The 20502-nt window shown below is 37.2% G+C and overlaps 1 protein-coding gene across 1 annotated transcript in view; it reads right to left on the bottom strand.

The window, feature by feature from the left end:
- MALRD1 (MAM and LDL receptor class A domain containing 1) overlaps positions 1-20502 on the bottom strand; it is a 788164-nt gene that overhangs the window by 702936 nt on the left and 64726 nt on the right. Inside the window, exons 7-8 of the mRNA XM_049626634.1 lie at positions 6423-6524; positions 5637-5783 (exon numbers count right to left, since the gene is read on the bottom strand). Of these exons, the coding sequence (XP_049482591.1) occupies positions 5637-5783; positions 6423-6524 (249 nt within the window). The remainder of the gene's footprint in view (positions 1-5636; positions 5784-6422; positions 6525-20502) is intronic.

The following is a 20502-nucleotide window of genomic DNA, read 5'->3' as shown; positions in this document are numbered from 1 at the left end:
CAAGGACTGGGGAATGACTACAAAAGTGACATATGCCTAATGGGAATACAAGAATGAGAAAGACAAAAAGGAACAAAAGCAGTATCTGAAGCAATATCGACTGACAATTTTCCCAAAATTAATATCAGATTTTAACCACAGTTCCAGGAAGCTCAGAAAATACAAAGCAAAATAAATACCCAAAGCCCTACATGTAAGCATGTCATATTCAAACTGCAAAGGATCAAAAACAAAGAAGAAACCTTAAAAAACAACAACAAAAAACCAACAAAAAAAAAGGAGGGGTGCCTGGGTGGCTCAGTCTGATAAGTGTCCAACTTCAGTTCATGATCTTGTGGTTGGTGAATTGGAGCCCCACAGTGGACTCTGTGCTGATAGCTCAGAGCCTGAAACCTGCTTTGGATTCTGTGTCTCCCACTCTCTCTGACCCACCTGTGTTCATGCTCTGTCTCTGCCTCTCAAAACTAACATTAAAAAAAAGAAGAAGAAAAGAAAAAAAAACCCAATCTGGAATTCTGCATCCAGCAAAACTGTTCTTCAAAAAATGAAGGAGAAATAAAAACTTTCTCAGACAAATGAAAATTGAGAGAGTTTGTAGCCAATAGACCTGCTTTGTAAGTAATGTTAGGAGAGGAAGTTGGCAGCAGACTAGGAGAACCCTAGACTCATCTTATCCCATGAACACAACTAAGTAACTATCAAATCATCTTGAACAGCCCAGAAATTGAGGCGAAGACTGGCAGAACACACTCCACAACTAAAGGGAGAGATGAGACCACATGGAATAAAGTAGAAAGTGCAGAGACATAGTTTAGGGGAGAAAGAGACCACAGGTGCTGCAGAGGGAAAGGAGCTGCCGTCACAGAGAAGGGCAAGCAAGAGAGGAGCGCACAGGGGAATGCACGAGAAGAAAGTTGCAAAGAATCATTGGCCTGGAAAAGAAAAGGAGCTGAATTCTGTGAGTTCTTGCAACCAGGAGGGCTTAAAGCCTGGGGTTTTAAAGGTCAGTGAGCTTAGCTGGGATAGAGCCCAGAGGGCACTGCACTGCTCCTGGAGAGAAGGCAGGCAAACAACCTGAGGGCAGACAGCACCAAAAACACCTGGGGAACACAGGGAGGAGATTATTCCTTCTTCTCGAGTACATCCCTGGGAGGCAGTGTTCACAGAGATCCCTCTGTGAAGACAAAGGAGCTGGCCAGCACCATTTCCTCCCCTGTCCTCAACATAAACACAGAGCCACCTGCAGGAAACAGTGCAGCTCCAAAACTGGGTGCCTAACCAGCTTACACTGAGCCCCAGCCCCCTGTGCTTTGGCAGACTGCCCTTCTCAGTGAAGCTTGTCTTGGTCCCAGCACGGCATCCCCTCCCCCAGAAGACCAGCACAAACCCCTACCCACACCACATCTCCCGACCATGGAGTTCTGCGGGGCTTCAATTCTGGTGGAAGTGGTGTCAGGTTTCATTTCACAAGCAGCCGAGAGAACACATAGTTTAAATTCACCACATTCAGGCCAGACACCCAACACTGGCCACACGCAGCAGGTGAGAAGAGCCTCTGCAGATGACTGACCTGAAGGACAGAGCAGCCAAAACACAACAGCAGAGTTCATCCAGCACATACCAGAGACACACACTAAAGCACCATCCCTGGACACTGCATGACCTCTTCTCCATATAGCCATTATCATCAGGAGCAGAAGACATAATCGGCTTTTCTAACACGGAGAAGAAGGCAGAGATTCAGACAAAACACAAAGACAGAGGGATTGATCCCAAATGAAAGAACAAGCTAAGGCCACACAAGAGATCTCAGTAACACATATGAGTAACATTTCTGATGGAACATTTAAAGCAGCAATTGTAAAGATACCCACTGGGCTTGGGAAAAAATAGAAGACATCAGGGAAACCCTTACCACAGAGATAAAAGTTAAAAAAGAATTAATCAGAGACAAAGGGCACAATAAGCGAGATTGGAAACAGTCTTGATGCATTAAACAGCAGGCAGGAAGAAGCAGAGGAATGAATTAGTGACCTAGAAGACAAAACAAGGGAGAACAATGGAGCTGAACAACAGAGAGAGAAAAATTATGCAACATGAGAATAGATTTAGGGAATTCAGTGATCCCATCAAACATAATAACTTTCATATATAGGAGTCCTAGAAGAGGAGAGAGAAAAGGGGGGCAGAAAATATATTTCAAGAAATAATAGCAGAAAATTTCCCTAATCTGGAAATGGAAACAGACATCCAGATCCAGGAGGCACAGAGCACTCCCATTAAAATCAACAAAAGCAGGCCAACACCAAGACATATAATTAGATTTGCAAAATATAGCAACAAAGGAAAAATCTTGAAAGCGGCAAGAGAAAAGAAGTCCTTTGCTTACAAGAGAAGACCTTTAAGGCTAGCTGGAGATTTCTCAGCAGAAAACTTGGAAAGCCAGAAGGGCATGATATATACAAAGTGCTGATGGGGAAAAAGCTGCAGCCAAGAATACTCTATCCAGGAAGGCTATCATTCAAGAGGAGGAGAGATAAAGAGCTTCCCAGACCAACAAACACTAAAGGAGTTCATGACCACTACACCTGCCCTGCAAGAAATATTAAAGGAGACTCTTTGAGTACAAAGGAGAGACTAAGAGCGACAAAGACAAGAAAGGATCAGAGAGAATCTCCAGAAACAATGACAAAACAAGTAATAAAATGGCAATAAATACATATCTATCAAGAATCACTTTGAATGTAAATGGGCTAAGTGCTCCAATAAAAAGACACAGGGCATCAGAATGGATAAAAAAAGCAAAACCCATCTATATGCTGCCTACAAGAGACTCATTTTAGACCTAAAGACACCTGCGGATTAAAAGTGAGGGGATGGAGAAAAATTTATCACACAAATGGAAATCAGAAAAAAGGTAGAGCAGCAATATTTAAATTAGACAAAATAGACTTTAAAGCAAAAACTGTAACAAGAAATGAAGAAATGTACTAAATTATAATGAGACAATACAACAAGACAAAACAATTTAAATATTTATGCCTCGAACATGATAGCCCCCAACTATATAAAACAATTAATAACAAACATAAAGGAACTAATTGATAATAATACAATAATAGTAGGGGACTTAAATAGCCCACTTAGATCAATGGACAGATCACACCTTTACAGAAAATAAACAAGGAAACAATGGCTTTGAATATAAGTAATGTTAAAAGAAATTCTTCAAAGAGAAGGGAAGAGATTAGTCATAAACTCGGATCTAAATAAAGAAAGGAACAGTACTAGGAAAGCAATAAATAAAGCAAATCAGTTACCTTCAAATTTTGGCAAAACCTTTTAATTTTAATATTCTGAATTGATCTAAAAGAGAACAGTTCAAAATAGTAATAGCCACAATGTATTTGATGATTATAGTTTGCATGTAAGTGAAATGAGTGATAACAATGACACAAGGGACAGGAGGGAGAAATTAGGAATATTTTATGATTATAAGATAACGTGCACTTTGTGAAGAAGTATGAAATTATTTCTTTTTTTTAACGTTTATTTATTTTTGAGACAGAGAGAGACAGAGCATGAATGGGGGAGGGTCAGAGAGAGAGGGAGACACAGAATCTGAAACAGGCTCCAGGCTCTGAGCTGTCAGCACAAGGCCTACATGGGGCTTGAACTCACAAACCGCGAGATCATGACCTGAGCCGAAGTCGGACGCTTAACCGACTGAGCCACCCAGGTGCCCCAAGAAGTATGAAGTTATTTCAAAGTGGAGTTGGATTAGTTGTAAATATATTTCATAAACTCACAGCTAGCACTAAAAAACGGGGTAAAAATGGAAATATAATTGAGATACTAAAGAAGGAAACAAAAAAAGAAGCATATGAAATCCTCATTTAAAACTACAAAGGCCTAACAGGAATGGGAGACAAAAATAAGAACAAAGAATAAGGGCAACAACTAAAAAACACTAACACACAGGCCCCCAGGACATGTATTTAATAGGAACTCAAGAGGACAAGAACAGAGGGGCTGAAAGAAACTTACCAGAAAAGAGTTAACATACCATGTCCACAAGTGATAACATGTATGCATTTTGAGCACTGAAAATTTTAAATAAAATATATTTACATCTTTACTAATCACGATGACATTTCAGACAGTAGAGATAAACATTTTATTAAATCTTCATAAAATGGAAAAAAATTAGATGAGCTCAGACTTCTTGATGACTACAGTAGATATCAGTAGCTAAAGAAGAACCATCACTATGTACTTAGAAATAAAATGAACAGATTTTCATTCAAAAATTGTATGACTAAATAGATTATTATTTAGGAGTGAGGCCATTAAAAACACTTGAAGCTTATAAATGCTTAGCAAGACCATCACCACAGATCTTTTCTGAATAAAAAAATAATTAATAAGTGAACCTATTCAAGAAGGAAAGGAATCAAGGGCATGAAATAAAAGAAACAATGGTGAATAAAGAAAATGATAAAGATAAAAGACCAAAACCCAAAGGCCTTAACAGACACCTCACAAAAGAAGACGTACAAATGACAAATAAGCATCAGAGATGTGCCATATCATAAGGCATCAGGGAAACGCAAACTAAAACCAAGAGAAATCGCTACACACCTATTTGAATGGCCAGAATCCAGGACACTGACATCAGCGAAATGCTGGAGAGGGTGTGAAGCAACAAGATCTCTCATTCATCGTTGATGGGAATGAAAAATGATACATTCTCTTTGGAAGACAGCTTAGGAGTCTCTTATAAAACTACACATATTCTTACTAAACGATCCAGCAGCCATGCTCCTTAGAATTTACTCAAAAGAGTTGGAAACCTATGTTGACACAAAAACCTTCACATGGATGTTTATAGCAGCTTTATTCATAATTGCCAAACACTTGGAAGCAACCAAAATGTCCTTCGGGAGGTGAATGAACTCTGGTACATCCAGACAATGGGATATAATTCACTATTAAAACAAAATAAGCCAACAAGCCACGAAAGGGACAGAGAGGAACCCTAAATGCACATTACTAAATGAAGGAAGCGAATCTTAAAAGGCTACCAACTGTATAACTCCAATTATATGACATTCTGGAAAAGGCAAAACTATGGAGAAAGTAAACCAACATGGAAGTAGAAAAAATAGCTATTACTTTCTGCTGTGACAAAATTTTAAATTACTAAATTAAGAAAAGACTAACAATACCTCCTCAAAAAAAGAAAGAAAGAAAAAGCAGTGGAATGAAAAATAAACAGACACCACAAATTTAATGTAAGATGAAAAGAAAGAAAATCATCGATAACACTAGTGAAAAGGAGAGCTAGTCAGCTTTATAAAAGCGTTTTAATACTTTACCTTTTTCTTCCCACAATATCTACTATCTGTTGATGATTAAATAATAAAACTTATAAAATTAAAAGTTAACCTAGTATAATTCTTTCTTTACACTGTCAATAAAATGATTTTTTTACTTTCAATATCTATGCAAATATAGCTTCAATAAAATACACTCAGTATATACATCAAGATCCCTGATGAAATATCTTCATACTACCCACAATAAGTCAAAATCCTAAAAATCATATATACAGAAGATTATTTTTTATTTCCTACCTTCATCATCACTACTTTGATCCTGCTGAGGTATAGATTCTAATGCAAGAACCTCTCTTGCTTTTGTGCGCATCCAGGAAATTCGCCCAGCAGATGTTTCTGATGCCCAGTCACACATGTCAGATTCAAATCCACAGACGTGACATACTACAGAAAGCCAAAAAAGATCTTGGTGAACCATCACAGTGTACTAGAGTAGCTGCTTAGCCATAGTTATGTATTATAATCAAAGCTTAACACGCGCACACATACACACACACACACAATTTCATACCTACAAATTTTGGTTCAATAAGCCTTAGAATATACCAGCAAATGTGTTTTTCAGAAGTTCCTCCCTTGATCCAGATAGGCATCCTCCCAAATGGAAACCACTGCCATTCAAAAGTGAAAAGATGTTTCCATTTTTTCTTGTACACTGCTCCTACTCCAACGTTTTAAATGGCACATATATAATCTGACCTTACCTACCTTATGAAATTAGTTTAAATCACTTGTTATTCATAATCACATGGAAATTTTAAAGAAGAAAGACTCTATATAATTGAAAGCTGGTCTTTAATGGAACTACTTTATAAAACATCACCTTAATATTACATATTTAGTATCTTTCATGTTTTGAATAAAGCATAGACTTCCAACAACACTCCAGCTAAAATTAGGACATAAATGTCAACAAAGGTTGGCAGGTGAGTATCCCTCGTAGTGGTCTGAATTCCTAGCAGTGGTCCAAGTCTCATGGATGGCTACATACCATCATGGTGGGCATCTCGATTTAACACTTACAGCTCAATCCTTCATCTGTAGAATCAAAATTGCAGAGACGTGAATCTAGATGGCACAGTTCCTGCTCGGTATTCAGTGTTTCTTGACATGGTAAAATTTCATCTGTTAAATTTAAAGAGAGGCAAGAAGGGAGATGTAGGTACAACTGGAAAGACTCATGCATTTCCTAAAATGTTAGCATTTGTTCTAGAAAGCACTCTTCACCCAACTCCTCTCTGTAACAGCATCGCTCCCCAGGCAGCTCCATCACACAGAGAGTCAGAGAGAATAATACAACTATGCCAGTGCTTCTGGGATTTAATCGGATCTCTGTGGTGACCGCCAAGCCCCCAAACCAAACCGTCCATGTCTCCATGGAAGTAACATGGCCTAATGTGGAAACAAGGAGCCTATTATTAGAAGGATAATTGTACCTGTGTCAACTATGACATATGCTGATATGCTGTCCTCTTTAACTGGAAGCTGATCTCCTGGAACCGCGGTCCCTGAAATCCTCTCCCTGCTTGGTGTCTGTTTTTCCCTCCACTGCCCGCCCAACACAGGGCTGGAAAGTGGACTGGGTATCCTCCCTGCTCCGTTGCCACTTCCACACAATTCTCAGTCCCATCTCCCCAACCACCTCAGCTTTGAGTCTCCCGACATCAGATGACATCCTCGTTGTGCCAGCTTGTGGCAGTCACCTACAGACACTGGTGCACCACCCCTCCACCTCGAGGATTTTGACTCTTGGCAGTCATCGTCATTTTGATATCTACTTTCATCTTGTCTCTTCATCTCTTGCTTTTTTTGTATTGATGGTCATGAAGAAAGGTTGAGGAAAAATGACCTCTGCCACCACGCCTGTGAGTACCATCATTACAAGTGGTAACGTTTCCTTTATCTTAATTACAAGTGGCCGACTCCTCAACCATCACCTCTCTCCACTCTTTCCTCCTAGTATCAGCGCTAACAATTTTTTGACAGCACGAGGTCCCACAAGCTACTGGTCCGACAGTTTTCCAATTCCTTTCATCCTTTTTCATGTTCTCTTTTCCTCTCTCACAGACTTTAGAGCCACTCCCTCTGGCACTCCTGTGCTTCCTCATACTCTCAGGGCAAAAACTCTGGTAAGTACAACCCTGCAGGTACTGTAGGTATCTGACAATACACTTTTTTTACATCATAATGTGCTAAAGAACAAGAATTCAGGGCATCTGGGTGGCTCAGTCCGTTAAGCATCTGACTTCAGCTCAGGTCACGATCCTGTGGTTTGTGAGTTTGAGCCCCACATCGGGCTCTCTGATGTCAGTTCAGAGCCCGCTTCAGATCCTCGGTCCCCCTCACTCTCTCTGCCCCTCCCCATCTCATTCTCTTTCTCTCTCAAAATAAATAAATAAACTTAAAAAGAGTTTAAATAATGTATTTAAAAAATAAAAAATAAAGGACAAGAATTCAACCAAATGAATTTGAAGATCTGATTGGTTTCATTAGCAATAAATTAAAGCAATAATCAGACAGCACCCCAAGTAGAAAGCAGAGGGGAGCTCTGAGGAGCCATACCAAATGGAAGGTTTTTATAGGAAGGAGTGTAGAACAAGACACTTATTAGCAAAAGAAAACAAAATATTGTTCCAGGCAAGGTCACGTTCCCTTGGAGAAGGTCAAGGGATCTTACTAGGTGGATTACATCATCTTCCTTTGGAGGATGGAGAGGGCCCATGTCATAGAATACCTAACTAGTACTGATCAGAAGGTTCCTGATTGACAGGTTAAGACAGACCTTTCTGAAGAAGTTGAAACTGTAATTAGGTTAGACATTAAGCCCCAGTTTGGTGACTTAGCCTAGTACAAGTGACACCATTTTAGGCCTGTGGTTTTCTTTTTAACAGATGAGAGTGCCTGATATTAAACTTTTGATGGCTGAGGGCGCCATTTCAAAGATATCCATCTGGAATAAACACATTGCTAGCCACACAACTAGATCAGGAACCTCTTGAACTCAATGAAGGCAGACCCCTGGATCCATGGTCTCTCTCCACAACCTTGCTGTGTTGCCCTTGGACACCCTGTACATCCTCCAGGACCTATGTGTAATGAAACTTGTTTTCTCAGAGTTCCCTGATGGTTGTTGCTGAGGTGTATCCTGTAATCCTAACAAGAACCACAAGGTCTGGGTCAGCCACAACACGGGCTCTGATCAAGGAAACATGTGTGGGGGCTCGTCACAAGCAGCGTGGGCCCAGATGACTGCCCCAGGCATTTCCAGCCCAAGACATGGCTATTGGTAGGTTGAGACCACCAGGGAACTGGTCACCCACTCCAGCCTGCATCTGTGGGGCTGAAGATGAGTGATGGAGCCCACCACCATGCTGATTAAAATGGTTTTATGTCTGTGACTACTCACTCCACCTCATCGTCCACGATGTTTCCCCTTCTTTCCTTTTCCTCCATTTCCTCTTTCCTTTTCCTCCTAGACAACTATTCAAAACTCTACCTCCTCCTTCAAATTCCAACTCCTCCCCTATCATCCTTCTCAGCTAATATTCTTGCTCCACATTTCATCGGGAAAATGAGAGGAAACAGCAGAAAACCTCACAAGTCCCACTACCTAGCTCCCTGAACTGCTGCCTGAGTACCTTTCTTCTTGTAACTGTGGGTCAACCAGCCATGCTCTTCTCTGGGCCCCTCTTTGTTTCTACAAAAAATCATCTCCTCTTCCCTGTTTTAGGAATTATTCCAGTAATTTCCTCCCCTCTTTTACATCAACAGGTTTTCTTTTCCCTTCGATACACAAAGGGGCCAAAATTTCATCCATCTTAGGAAAGCCCTCTGACCCTCCAACCCCCTCCAACTAACTTCTCTAAGTTCTGCCTATTCACACTGACTCCAACACCAATTCTCCCCACATCCTTCCTTGAACCTGCTCTAGTGAGGTCTTTTTTTTTAAGTTTTTTTTATTGAGGTAACATTCACATAACATAAAATTCACCATTTTAACCATTTTAATTATTTTAAAGTATACAGTTCAGGGGCTTTTATTCATAATAATTGTGCAGTTATCACCACTAATTCCAAAACATTATCACCCCGTAACCCATAAACCCATTATATATAAAACCCATAAATTATATAAAACCCATAACCATTATATATCACTCCCTTTCTCTGCTCCTCCTTGGACTCTGGCAACCACTAATCTCCTTCCCATCTCTATAGATTTCCCTATTTTGGATATTTCACATAAATGGAATCATACAATATATGGTCTTCTGTGCTTGACTTCTCTCACTTGGCATAATGTTTTCAAGGTTCCTTCATGTTGTAGCACATATCAGAACTTTTTTTTTCCTTTTTCATACCCTTACCACTCCACTGAAAGTGCATATATCAAGAATGACCTCTGTATTGTTAAATCCAACATTTAATTTTTCTTCCTTATCATACCTGACATGGCAGTAATATTGAAACTAGTCGATCACTCAATCTTTCTTGAAACGTTTTCTTCACTAGGTTCTAGAACATAATTCTCTCCTGGTTTTCCTCTTAAATTACTGGCTGTTCATTCTCAGTCACCTTTGCTGGTTTTTCCTCATCTCCACATTACACAAACATGAGGGGGCTCTAGACCTCAGTCCTTGGATTCCCTCCTCTTCTCTACACCACAACCTTGTTAATATCACCTCATCTCATGCCTTTAAAACATTTCCTTCTTATCAAATTATATTTTAGGCCTAGTTTCACTGGTCTCCAATATAGACATCCTGTTGCTGTCTTGGCCCTTTCACTTGAAGAGCTAACATGTATCTCAACAGAAATAGGTCTAAAATTAAACTTCTGATTCTTTCCTCCAAAGCTTCTCCTCCCACTTTCCTCCCCATCACAGTTCGTGATAATTCCATCCAACCTATTTCAGGAGGAAATCTGGATCCATGACCCATCTCTCGCTCTCACCCATCACGCGATTCATCAGCAAAGCTTTGCTTTCTCTATGGAACACATCCAGAATCTCATTACATCCTACTGCCTCTGCTACTACTACCAATTCTGACTCAAGGAAAATCACTCTTTCTGGATTACAGTAATAACTCTGTATTTTGCTCCCTTGTTGCTGTCCTTGTCTCCCTCTGACCTTTAAATATATGAGTCAGATCACATCTCCTCGGCTCAACATCGTTACATGGGTTGCTGTCCTTCATGAAATAAATACAGAAGTCCTCACCATGATCTTCCCCATACAGACAAAGCTGACTCTTGCCTTGAGACCTTTGTATTTATAGTTCCTTCCAAAATATGCATGGCTTTCTCCCTCAACTCCTTGGGGTTTTTTTGTTGTTGTTTAGAAACATATTTTCCACGTGACCATGCCTGACGAAAACTTCACTTTACCTTCATCTATGGCACTTCTTATCTTGGCTTTCTGCTCTATTGTTCCCCACAGCACATATCACCACTTGACATAGTTTTTTTTTTTTTATTTGCTTAGTATCTTTCTCCCTTTGACTAAAATGTAAGTTCCATGAACACAGGGATTGGTGTTTGTTTTTCGTTGCTGTCTCCCCATTGTCTGAAATAACTCTTGGCACAACGTAAGTATCCAATATATAGTTGTTTAAGGAATGAATAAATATAATTCAACAGAATACTTGACAATATCATCGATCCTATGTAAAGTGCTTACATTTTTATTTGGAATACAATTGAAGCCACTGGTTATGAAACAATTTATGAATAACACCCATAAGCTGATTTCTTATAATAGGAGCTTACAAATAATGAATATGCAAAGCCTTTGAATGTAAGATCCTCTGAAAATAAAACTGCATATGCAATTAAGGGAGTGTAGGTAATAAATGAAGCTAAGGTTGCACAATAACAATTAACATGAAACAATTAAAACTGTAATTTTTGTTGATTCACATAATAGCTGCAGATCTTCTGCTTCCTGGAGCTAAATAATTAAGTATTGGCCATAGTTCAATTAAATGTTGTATATTATCTCTAATTGTTCACTATTTATACAAGAAAAAAAATTCACAAAGGTACTATGAACAAAAATAGCAAAATAGTCAAGTATCAATTGCATGATATTAACAACATAGCTTGTGTCAATCGGTATGAAATATCTTTCACCAATGTCAACCATTTTTACTACCTTCATTCCCCAAACTGGAATTTGTAACCGTAAAAACAGTAGATGGGGGTATAAGTTGACAGTTAATCTTCTGGACACTTCTTTTTCTTTCAGTGCATTCAATCTCAGAGCTCAATACTATTTCAAGAAGTCAGTTATCTATATTTACATTCATACGCATTTTCCTACATCCCCACCCTCTTTCTATCTCATTCTTACATTGCACCACAGTCTAGCAGCAGAAAATTACTTTGAGGATTTTAAAATCCTCCATCCATGATACATGATCATCAGGATGCAGCTTTGCCAACGTTTCAAGGTCTCTATACCAATGAAGCCACATTTCCTTCAAACCTTATCTTGTACAAGCAGGTTGTATAAAATTGGCCAGACTCTCTCTCAGATGGTAGAGAATGAAGTGCAAGTCTCAAGGCCATTGCAGTAAAAGTTATAATTGACATCCACTTTTGACTCCAGGGACTTAGGACAATTTCTTTGTCAATGTTCTTAAATTAATAATGAATTTCAAGGGACAGTTATTAGATCTTAAAAGGTAACTAGAAATTAATAGGACAAAAAAGGTAACTAGGTCCTTGGTTATTTAGCTGGATAATATGTATGCACCATTCAGGTTCTCATTAAAGATGATTTGTATATTTGGGGCCTTCATAAATGAGACTAACGCAGTGTCCTGGCAAACCAATCTAAAAATCTTCAGAGAATATTCACAATATTCTGATTATGAACCATAGCATGCAATTTTTATAAAAAATTATAATAAGCAATTTATTCAAGAATCAGTGTCATTCAAGAATCAGTGACTAAACACATATGTATTCACAGTCACGAAGCTCGACTTTTTTTCACACGTGCCACTTTGGTAAAGTCTAAAAAGATTCTCCTTTCAATGAATGTGCAGCGAATTTTCTTGGAAAAGGGCAGTATTTAGCATGATACTGTTTGAAGGTGTGGGCATAATCTAAAAGATTTCCCTAATATTAGAGAAAGAATTTAGTTGAATTTTCCAACTCACAAAGTGTTCTGAAACCATAAAGATGCCTATACCTATACTGTAAGCACTTATATAAAGTTTACATGTTTACGATAAAGAGAAATACCTAGAACAAAACTAGAAAGTCGTGCTTTTTCCTTAACGGTAATACTACCAAGGGCTCTGTGTAGCAGCTTCCTCACCATGAGAATCTTTTCAGCTTTAAAAAGTACTATTTCTTCTTTAAATTTATTTAACTTAACATACAGTAAAATCCATCCTTTGGGTTATTCAGTTCTATGAGTTTTGACAAACATAGACCCATGATCTTTCAATCAATCAATACTCCATTTATTTAGTCAGGTATTCTTGATGTCTTTGATCATTATTTTGTAGGTTTCAGAATACAAATCCAGCACGTATTTTGTTAGATTTATATATAAAAATTTACTTTGATTGTATTACAAATGGCGTCATTTTTCTAATGTCAGTTTTCAGGTGTTCATTGCCATTAGATAAAAATACAACTGATTTTATACTGACTTTGTATACTGTTACTGTGATAAAAATAAAATAATTTTAAAATAATTTTTATTTATTTAAAAATAAATTCTGTGATATTTTATCCATAGACAATCACGTTATCTGCAAATACGGCAAGATTTATTTCTTCTGTTGCAACTGTATGTGTATACCTTTACTTACATGTCTTGCCTTATTGCATTGGCTGGGATTTCCAGTAGGTCTTGAATACAAGTGTTAAGAGTCGACATCACTGCCTACTTCTCAGTTTTAGAGGTGAAGCACTCATTCATTATGGGTATGATGTTAACTGTTTGACCTTTGTATATGCTCTTTATTGGGTTAAAGATGTTAATAGTTTGCTGAGGTTTTTAATCATGGCTGTTTGATGAATTTTGTCAAGTGCTTTTTCTGTATCTACTGAAATCATCACATGCTTTTCTTCTTTTGTCTGATTACATGGTAAATTACATTGATTGCTTTCTAAACATTGGACCAGTTTAGATGATTGTAATGTAATCTCCTGGATGACTGTAATGTAATCTCTTTCTAATGTATTACTGGATACCATTTGCTAATATTGTGATAAAGATTTTTTTGTGAAAGAAATGTTGGTCTGTAGCTTTCTTTTCTTATAATATTTTTGTTCAGTTTTGGTGTTAGGGCAAAGTTGCCCTTCTAGAATAAGGTAACAAGTATTATCTTCCCTTATATTTTCTGAAATAGAATGTATAAAACTGGTGTTATTTTTTCCCCTAAATATTTTATACAATTTTCCAGTGAAACCACGTGGTCCAGGAGTTTTCTTTAATGGAAGATTTAAAGTACGTGTCCTATTTTGTTAATAAACATAAAACTATTCAAATTATCACTTTCTTCTTGAATGGCTTTTCAATATTTGTGACTTTCAGGGAATTTGTTCATTTCACATACATTGTTAGATCTATGTGCAGAGTTTTTGTAGTATTTCCTAATTACTATTATCCTCTAATACCTGTAGAGTCTTTAATGTTAGCTCTATTTCATTCCAAATTAGGTAATATGTGTCTTTCCTCTTTTTGTCTTGGTCAATTCAGCTAGAACTTTATCATTTTTTACTTACCTCTTCAAAGAACCCGCTTTTGGTTTCAATAATTTTCTCTACAACTTTCTCATTTTAATTTTTTTTTTCAACGTTTTTTATTTATTTTTGGGACAGAGAGAGACAGAGCATGAACGGGGGAGGGGCAGAGAGAGAGGGAGACACAGAATCGGAAACAGGCTCCAGGCTCCGAGCCATCAGCCCAGAGCCTGACGCGGGGCTCGAACTCACGGACCGCGAGATCGTGACCTGGCTGAAGTCGGACGCTTAACCGACTGCGCCACCCAGGCGCCCCTCTCATTTTAAATTCCATCATTTATTGTCTCTCTATATATTATTTTCCCACTGTTTGATTTAGCTTTTATATGTTCTTCTTTTTCTGCTTTCATTAGATGAATAAATTTACAGGCTTGAGACCTTTTTTCTTTCCTAACAAAAAAATTTATACCTATTAATTTTTTCCTCAGCACTGCTTTAGCTATCTTACACAAATTTTAGTACGTTATATTTTCATTTTCTTTCAGTTCAAAATATTTGGTTCTTTCAAAGTATGTTTTATTTAAATTTGTGACATTTAATTTCCAAGTGATTGTGGATGTCCCAGATTTGTAGTTTAATTTCATTGTGCTCAGAGGATATATTTTATACCATTTCAATTGTTTTAACATTCTTAAGGTTTGTTCTGTGGCCCCAGTAGTACTGCTAAGCCATATTGGAGCCTGGAAAATTCAGTAATACTAATACCATCGTCATTTAACATTTTTATATTTTGTTTATCATTGATTTTTTCATTAATTGTGAGCTTTTAATGTGTGGTATTAAAATATTACTTATCTTAATTAGCGCTTGTCTTACCCTGCTTGGGCTGCTATAACAAAGTACCTAGATTGGATGGCTTAAGGAGCAAAAATTTACATTCTCACAGTTCTGGAGGCAGGAAGTACAAGATGAGGTTGCCAGAGTGTCTGCCTTCTCGTAAGGGTCTTCTTTCTGGCTTGCACTTGGCTACCTTCTCACTGTGACCCTCACATGACAGAAGGACAGGGAGAGAATAAGAGAGAGGATGACAGAAAGAGAGGGGTGGCGGGGAGGGAGAGAGAAAGCGAGAGCGAGATCTCCTCTTCTTATAAGGCTACAGTTCTATTAGATTATGACCCCACCTGTATGATCTAATTTAATCTTAACTACCTAAGACACTATCACCGATATAGTCACATTGGGGTCTAGAGTTTCAACATATGAAATTTGGAGCGGGGCACAATTTGGTCCATAACAAATTTTTAGTGTCCCCTTAAATTCTGCATCTGGGGGAGGATCTCCCATGCCTCCTTGAGTCTTGCCACTGGGCCCAGGCTATAGTCTTAGTTTACTAGTGAACGTTCAGCATGCACTGAAAAGAAGAAGTATTCTGCTATAGTTTTAAATGACTTGTTTAAAATGTCAATTATATCAAGTAGGTAGATAATTTTCTGCCTTTCCATAGATTGCCTTTTCATTTTGTTTCCTGTTTGTCTCTTTTGCTGTGCAGAAGCTTTTTAGTTTGATGTCTCGTCCCACTTGCTGATTTTTTTCTTTGGTTGCTTGTGATTTTGGTGTCACATCCAAACAAGAAAAAAAGTTGCCAGGTTAATGTCCTAGAAATTTTCTCCTATGCTTTTTTCTAAGAGGTTTATGGTTTCAGGTCTTATGTAGAAGTCTTTAATCAATTTAGGGTTAATTTTCATTAGTGCTATAAGGGTTCAATTATCCCAGCACCATTTATTGAAGAGACTATCCTTTCTCCATTAACTATTCTTGACTCACTATCAAAAGTTAGTTGATCGATATGCAGTGTTTTATTTCTGGGTTTTCTATTCTGTTTCATTGGTCTGTGTGTCATTTTTTATGCCCGTATCAAACTGTTTTAATTAGTATAGTTTTGTAGTATAATTTAAAATCAGGAAGTATAATGCTTTGCTGTTCTTTCTCAGAATTGCCTTGGCTATCTGGGCTCTTTTGTGGTTCCACAGAAATTTTAGGGTTTTTTTCCCCCACAGGTTTTGCAAATTCTTGCTGACTTTTTTGTATACTTTTTCTGTTGATTCCTGAAAGATGTGTATGCAAGTCTCCTTGTATAATTGTAGGTTTGTCTATTTTTCCTTTTAGTTCTAACAGTTTTACTTCATGTGTTTTGGAGTACTGCTTTTAGGTGCGTACATATTTAGGACTCTTCTGTTTTCTTAATGAATTTACCCTTTTATCATTATATAATGTTCCTCTCTATGCCTATTAATTTTCCTTGTCCTGAAGCACATTTTGACATTAATATAGCCATTCACCCTCCTTTTAATTACATTGCTTAATGTATCTCTTTTAATATCTTTAGGTTTTTTTAGTTGCTCGTTTATTCTTTTTTTAAAAGTGTCATTGAAACACAATGTTACATTAGTTTCAAGTGTATGACACACAGATTCAGCAACTCTCTACATTATGCTCACAAGTGTAGCTACCATCTGTCACCATACAACACTATTAAAATACAATTGACTATATTCCCTGTTGTACTTTTTAACTTCATGATTTATTCATTCCGTAATGGAAGCCTGTACCTGCCACTCCTCTTCACCCATTTTATCCGTCCTTCTATCCCCTGACACCCATCAATTTGTTCTCTGTATTTATGGATATTTTCTGTTTTTTTATTCATTTGTTTTATTTTGCTTAGATTCTACATATAAGTGAAATCATATGGTATTTTTCTTTCTTAGTCTGACTATTCACTTAGCATAATACCTTCTAGTTCCATCCATGTTGTCACAAATAGCAAGATCCCATCCTTTGTTGTACCATCCTTTGTTATAGCTGCATAATATTCATATATATAAATCAATATATATATTGATCAATATATATAATCATCTTTATATATGTTATACCATCCTTTGTTATAGCTGCATAATATTCATATATATACATATAAAATCATATTTATCCATTTATTGATGGACCCATCAATATTAATATTGATATTAATATTTTGAGGAATTTCCATACTGTTTTCCACAGTGGCTGCACCAATTTATGTTTCTATCAACAGCGCATGAGAGTTCTTTTTTCTCCACATCTTCATCAATGCTTGTTATTTCTTGTCATTTTGGATTTTAGCCATTCTGACAGGTATAAATGATATTTCACTACAGTTTTTGATTTCCACTTCCTGGATGATTAGTGATGAACATTTTTCATGTGTCTGTTTGCCATTTGTATGTCTTCTTTGGAAAAATGTCTATTCAGGTCCTCTGCCCATTTATTATAGATCATTAATAAATGATCCATTTATTAATTGGATCATTTGTCTTTTTGACTGTTGAGTTGTATAAGCTCTTTACATATTTTGATATTAACCCTTTATTGAATATATTATTTGCAAATATCTTTTTCTATTCATTAGGCTGCCTTTATATTTTGTTGATGGTCTCCTTCACTGAACAAAATCTTTTTATTTTTGTGTAGCCCAAATAATTTATTTTTGTTTTTGTTTCCCTTGTCTAAGAAGACGTAACTAGGAAAACACTGCAAAGGCCAATGTCAAAGACATTACTACCTATGTTTACTTCTATGAATTTAATGGCTTCATGTCTCTTATTTAGGTCTTTACTCCATTTTGAGTTCATTTTTGTATTACGGTGTAAGAAAGTGATTCAGTTTCGTTCTTTTGCATGTAGGTGTCCAGTTTTCCCAGCACCATTTATTGAAGAGGCTATCTTCTCCCCATTGCATATTCTTCCTTCCTTTGACATAGATTCATTAACTATATTTGAATCCCTTAACTTTTAATTAATCTATATCATTATTTTTTAAATGAGCTTTTGTAGTCAAAATGTAGTTATTTCTTATCTTTTATCTAATCTGACAATCTCTGACTTCTAAAAGGAATATAAATGCCACTTATGTTTAATGTAATTATTTTATTATCATAACTAATTTATTATTATTTAAATTATTAAATAGTAATTTAATATCATATAACATTAATAATATAATAATAATTAAAATTATTTTTTTCAGTTTGTCTCTTCTGCACTTATTACCCATTATTCTCTTTGCCACCACCCTGCTATCATTTCTGCCTTCACCATCTGTTTTTATTTGTCTAATGGATTATTTCAATATTTTAATATTTTTATGCTCAATTTTAATGTATCTATTGTCCTTTATATATGCCTGTTTGGCATTCACTACAGGCACAATAATATGCACACCTCAGTTTAACACTGTACATAGAGTTTGTTAACATTTTAAATAAAATGTAGGTGTCTTAAACCTATGGATTTCTACACTCCCAACTTTATGATATACTTGTCACATATCTTACATCTACATGCTTTGAACCCACCAAAAGGGTGTTCAAATATCTGCTTTCAAGAGTCCCGTGTACATTAAAAATCTTTACAGAAGAAGAACACTCCATTATATTTACTCTGATATTTATAACTTCAGCTTTTTTGTTTTTTGTTTTCAATAGGCTCTACACCCAGCATGGAGCCCAACACTGGGCTCAAATTCATGACCTTGAGATCAAGATTCAGAAACTTAACTGACTGAGCCACCCAGGCGCCCCTCAGTTGTTCTTTCTTTCTTTCTTTCTTTCTTTCTTTCTTTCTTTCTTTCTTCCTACTGATACATTGACCTCTGATATTTTCTTTGTTCAGCCTGCGAACTAACTTGCGTTAGCATTTCTTTCAAAATAAATTTGGTGATGAAGTCTATTACTTTCTCTTGATCTGAGAATGCCTTTATTTTTCTCCAATTCCTGAAGGATATTTTCAATGGATATAGAATTCAGAGTTACTTAGTTTTAGCATTTAAAAAATGCATCCCTATATTCTGGCTTCCATACTGATGGAAAAACTATAGGCTTACAGAAAACGTACAGACTACCATGTCTCCGAAGAAGAAACTGCAGTGGCTACAGATGAGAAAGAACTCATATGTCATAGAATTAGTTCAGGAAAGCCTCTATATTAGTTTGCTAGGGCTGCCATCACAAAGCACCACAGATCTGGTGGCTTAAACAATGTAAATTTACTTTATCATGATTTGGGAAGCTAGAAGTCCAAGATCAAGGTGTCAGCAAGATTGGTTGCTTCCGAGGGCTGCTCCCTTGGGTCTGCAGATGACCATCTTCTCCCTGGGCTTTCCCACGGTCTTCCCTCTGTGTGTTTGTTTGAATCTCCGCTTCTTAGAAGGACACTAGTCATTTTGGATTAGTACCCACCCATGTGACCCCATTTTAACTTAATTTACCTCTTTAAAGACCCCATCTACAAATACATTTGCATTCTGAGGTACTGGGGGTTAGGACTTCAGTATATGAATTTTGGAGGGTGGACATAATTCGGCTCATAACAGTCACTGAACAAACAGTAACAATAAAAACAATAATAACAGCAAGAATATGTTCCTGAATGGCATGTGTTATTTATCTTTGTTCACTTTTAACAGTTTTTCTGTACTGTTGATTCTCAGAAGTTTGATTATGATGTGTGTGGGCATGGTTTTTATTTCAATTTTCCTGGTTGGGGTTTGTTGAGAAATCCTTGGAATTGTGATGGCCATGAAAACCAGCAGCCCAGGAACTTCATTTTGGCTTTATTTGACCTGATTCTGAGCTCATTCATCAAAAAGAGCCTTTTCCCAGAGGCAATTAGTTGATACCAGAGCTACCTGGAGACAGCCGTTGCAAACTGGGGCAAACAAAGAGCTGACCAAAACAACTTAAAGGAAAAAGTCATAGAAGGAGACGTCTCCAAGGGGGGCTTTGAGAAGCTCTGACATATCCCAGGATATATAGGAAGCAGAGAAAAAGTGCAAGTTTATGCACATGCCCAGGAAAGACCCTTGAAGACTCTATTCTCCCATGTGTGGGTGACCTTGAGACTCTGCACAAGCAGGAAGTGAATGTTGAGGCAGGGTGGAAAAAACAAACTATCTGACCTGCGTTAATGATATGCTCCCATGCCACACTGAGCCCTTCAGCACTGCTACAATTTAGTTCATTACTAAGACAATAAGTGATTATTACATTTGAGCAGTTATTAATTTCTCCTCCCACTGATTCTAACATTCTTACTTTAAAATATAGCTTTCATTATTACTTAGGAATGTAAAGGCCAACACATCAGAAGATAACTACCATTGAGAAGATAGTTTGTTTTCCTCACAGACTCCAAGAAGATGGGGTACACCATGCAATGAGTTAGGGGTGGGAGGAAGTACATGGGAAAACACCAGGGTTAGTCAGGAGGCAGAGGGAGAGAGGGGAAATATGGGCAAGAGCATTTCTTGTGGATTTTTGGGAAGGAACTGGTAAGGTAGCGTATGTAGGCTTAGAATT

The sequence above is a fragment of the Panthera uncia genome, chromosome B4 (assembly GCF_023721935.1).
Source record: "Panthera uncia isolate 11264 chromosome B4, Puncia_PCG_1.0, whole genome shotgun sequence".
Classification (NCBI taxonomy): domain Eukaryota; kingdom Metazoa; phylum Chordata; class Mammalia; order Carnivora; family Felidae; genus Panthera; species Panthera uncia.
This window is presented reverse-complemented; position numbering and strand designations above follow the sequence as displayed.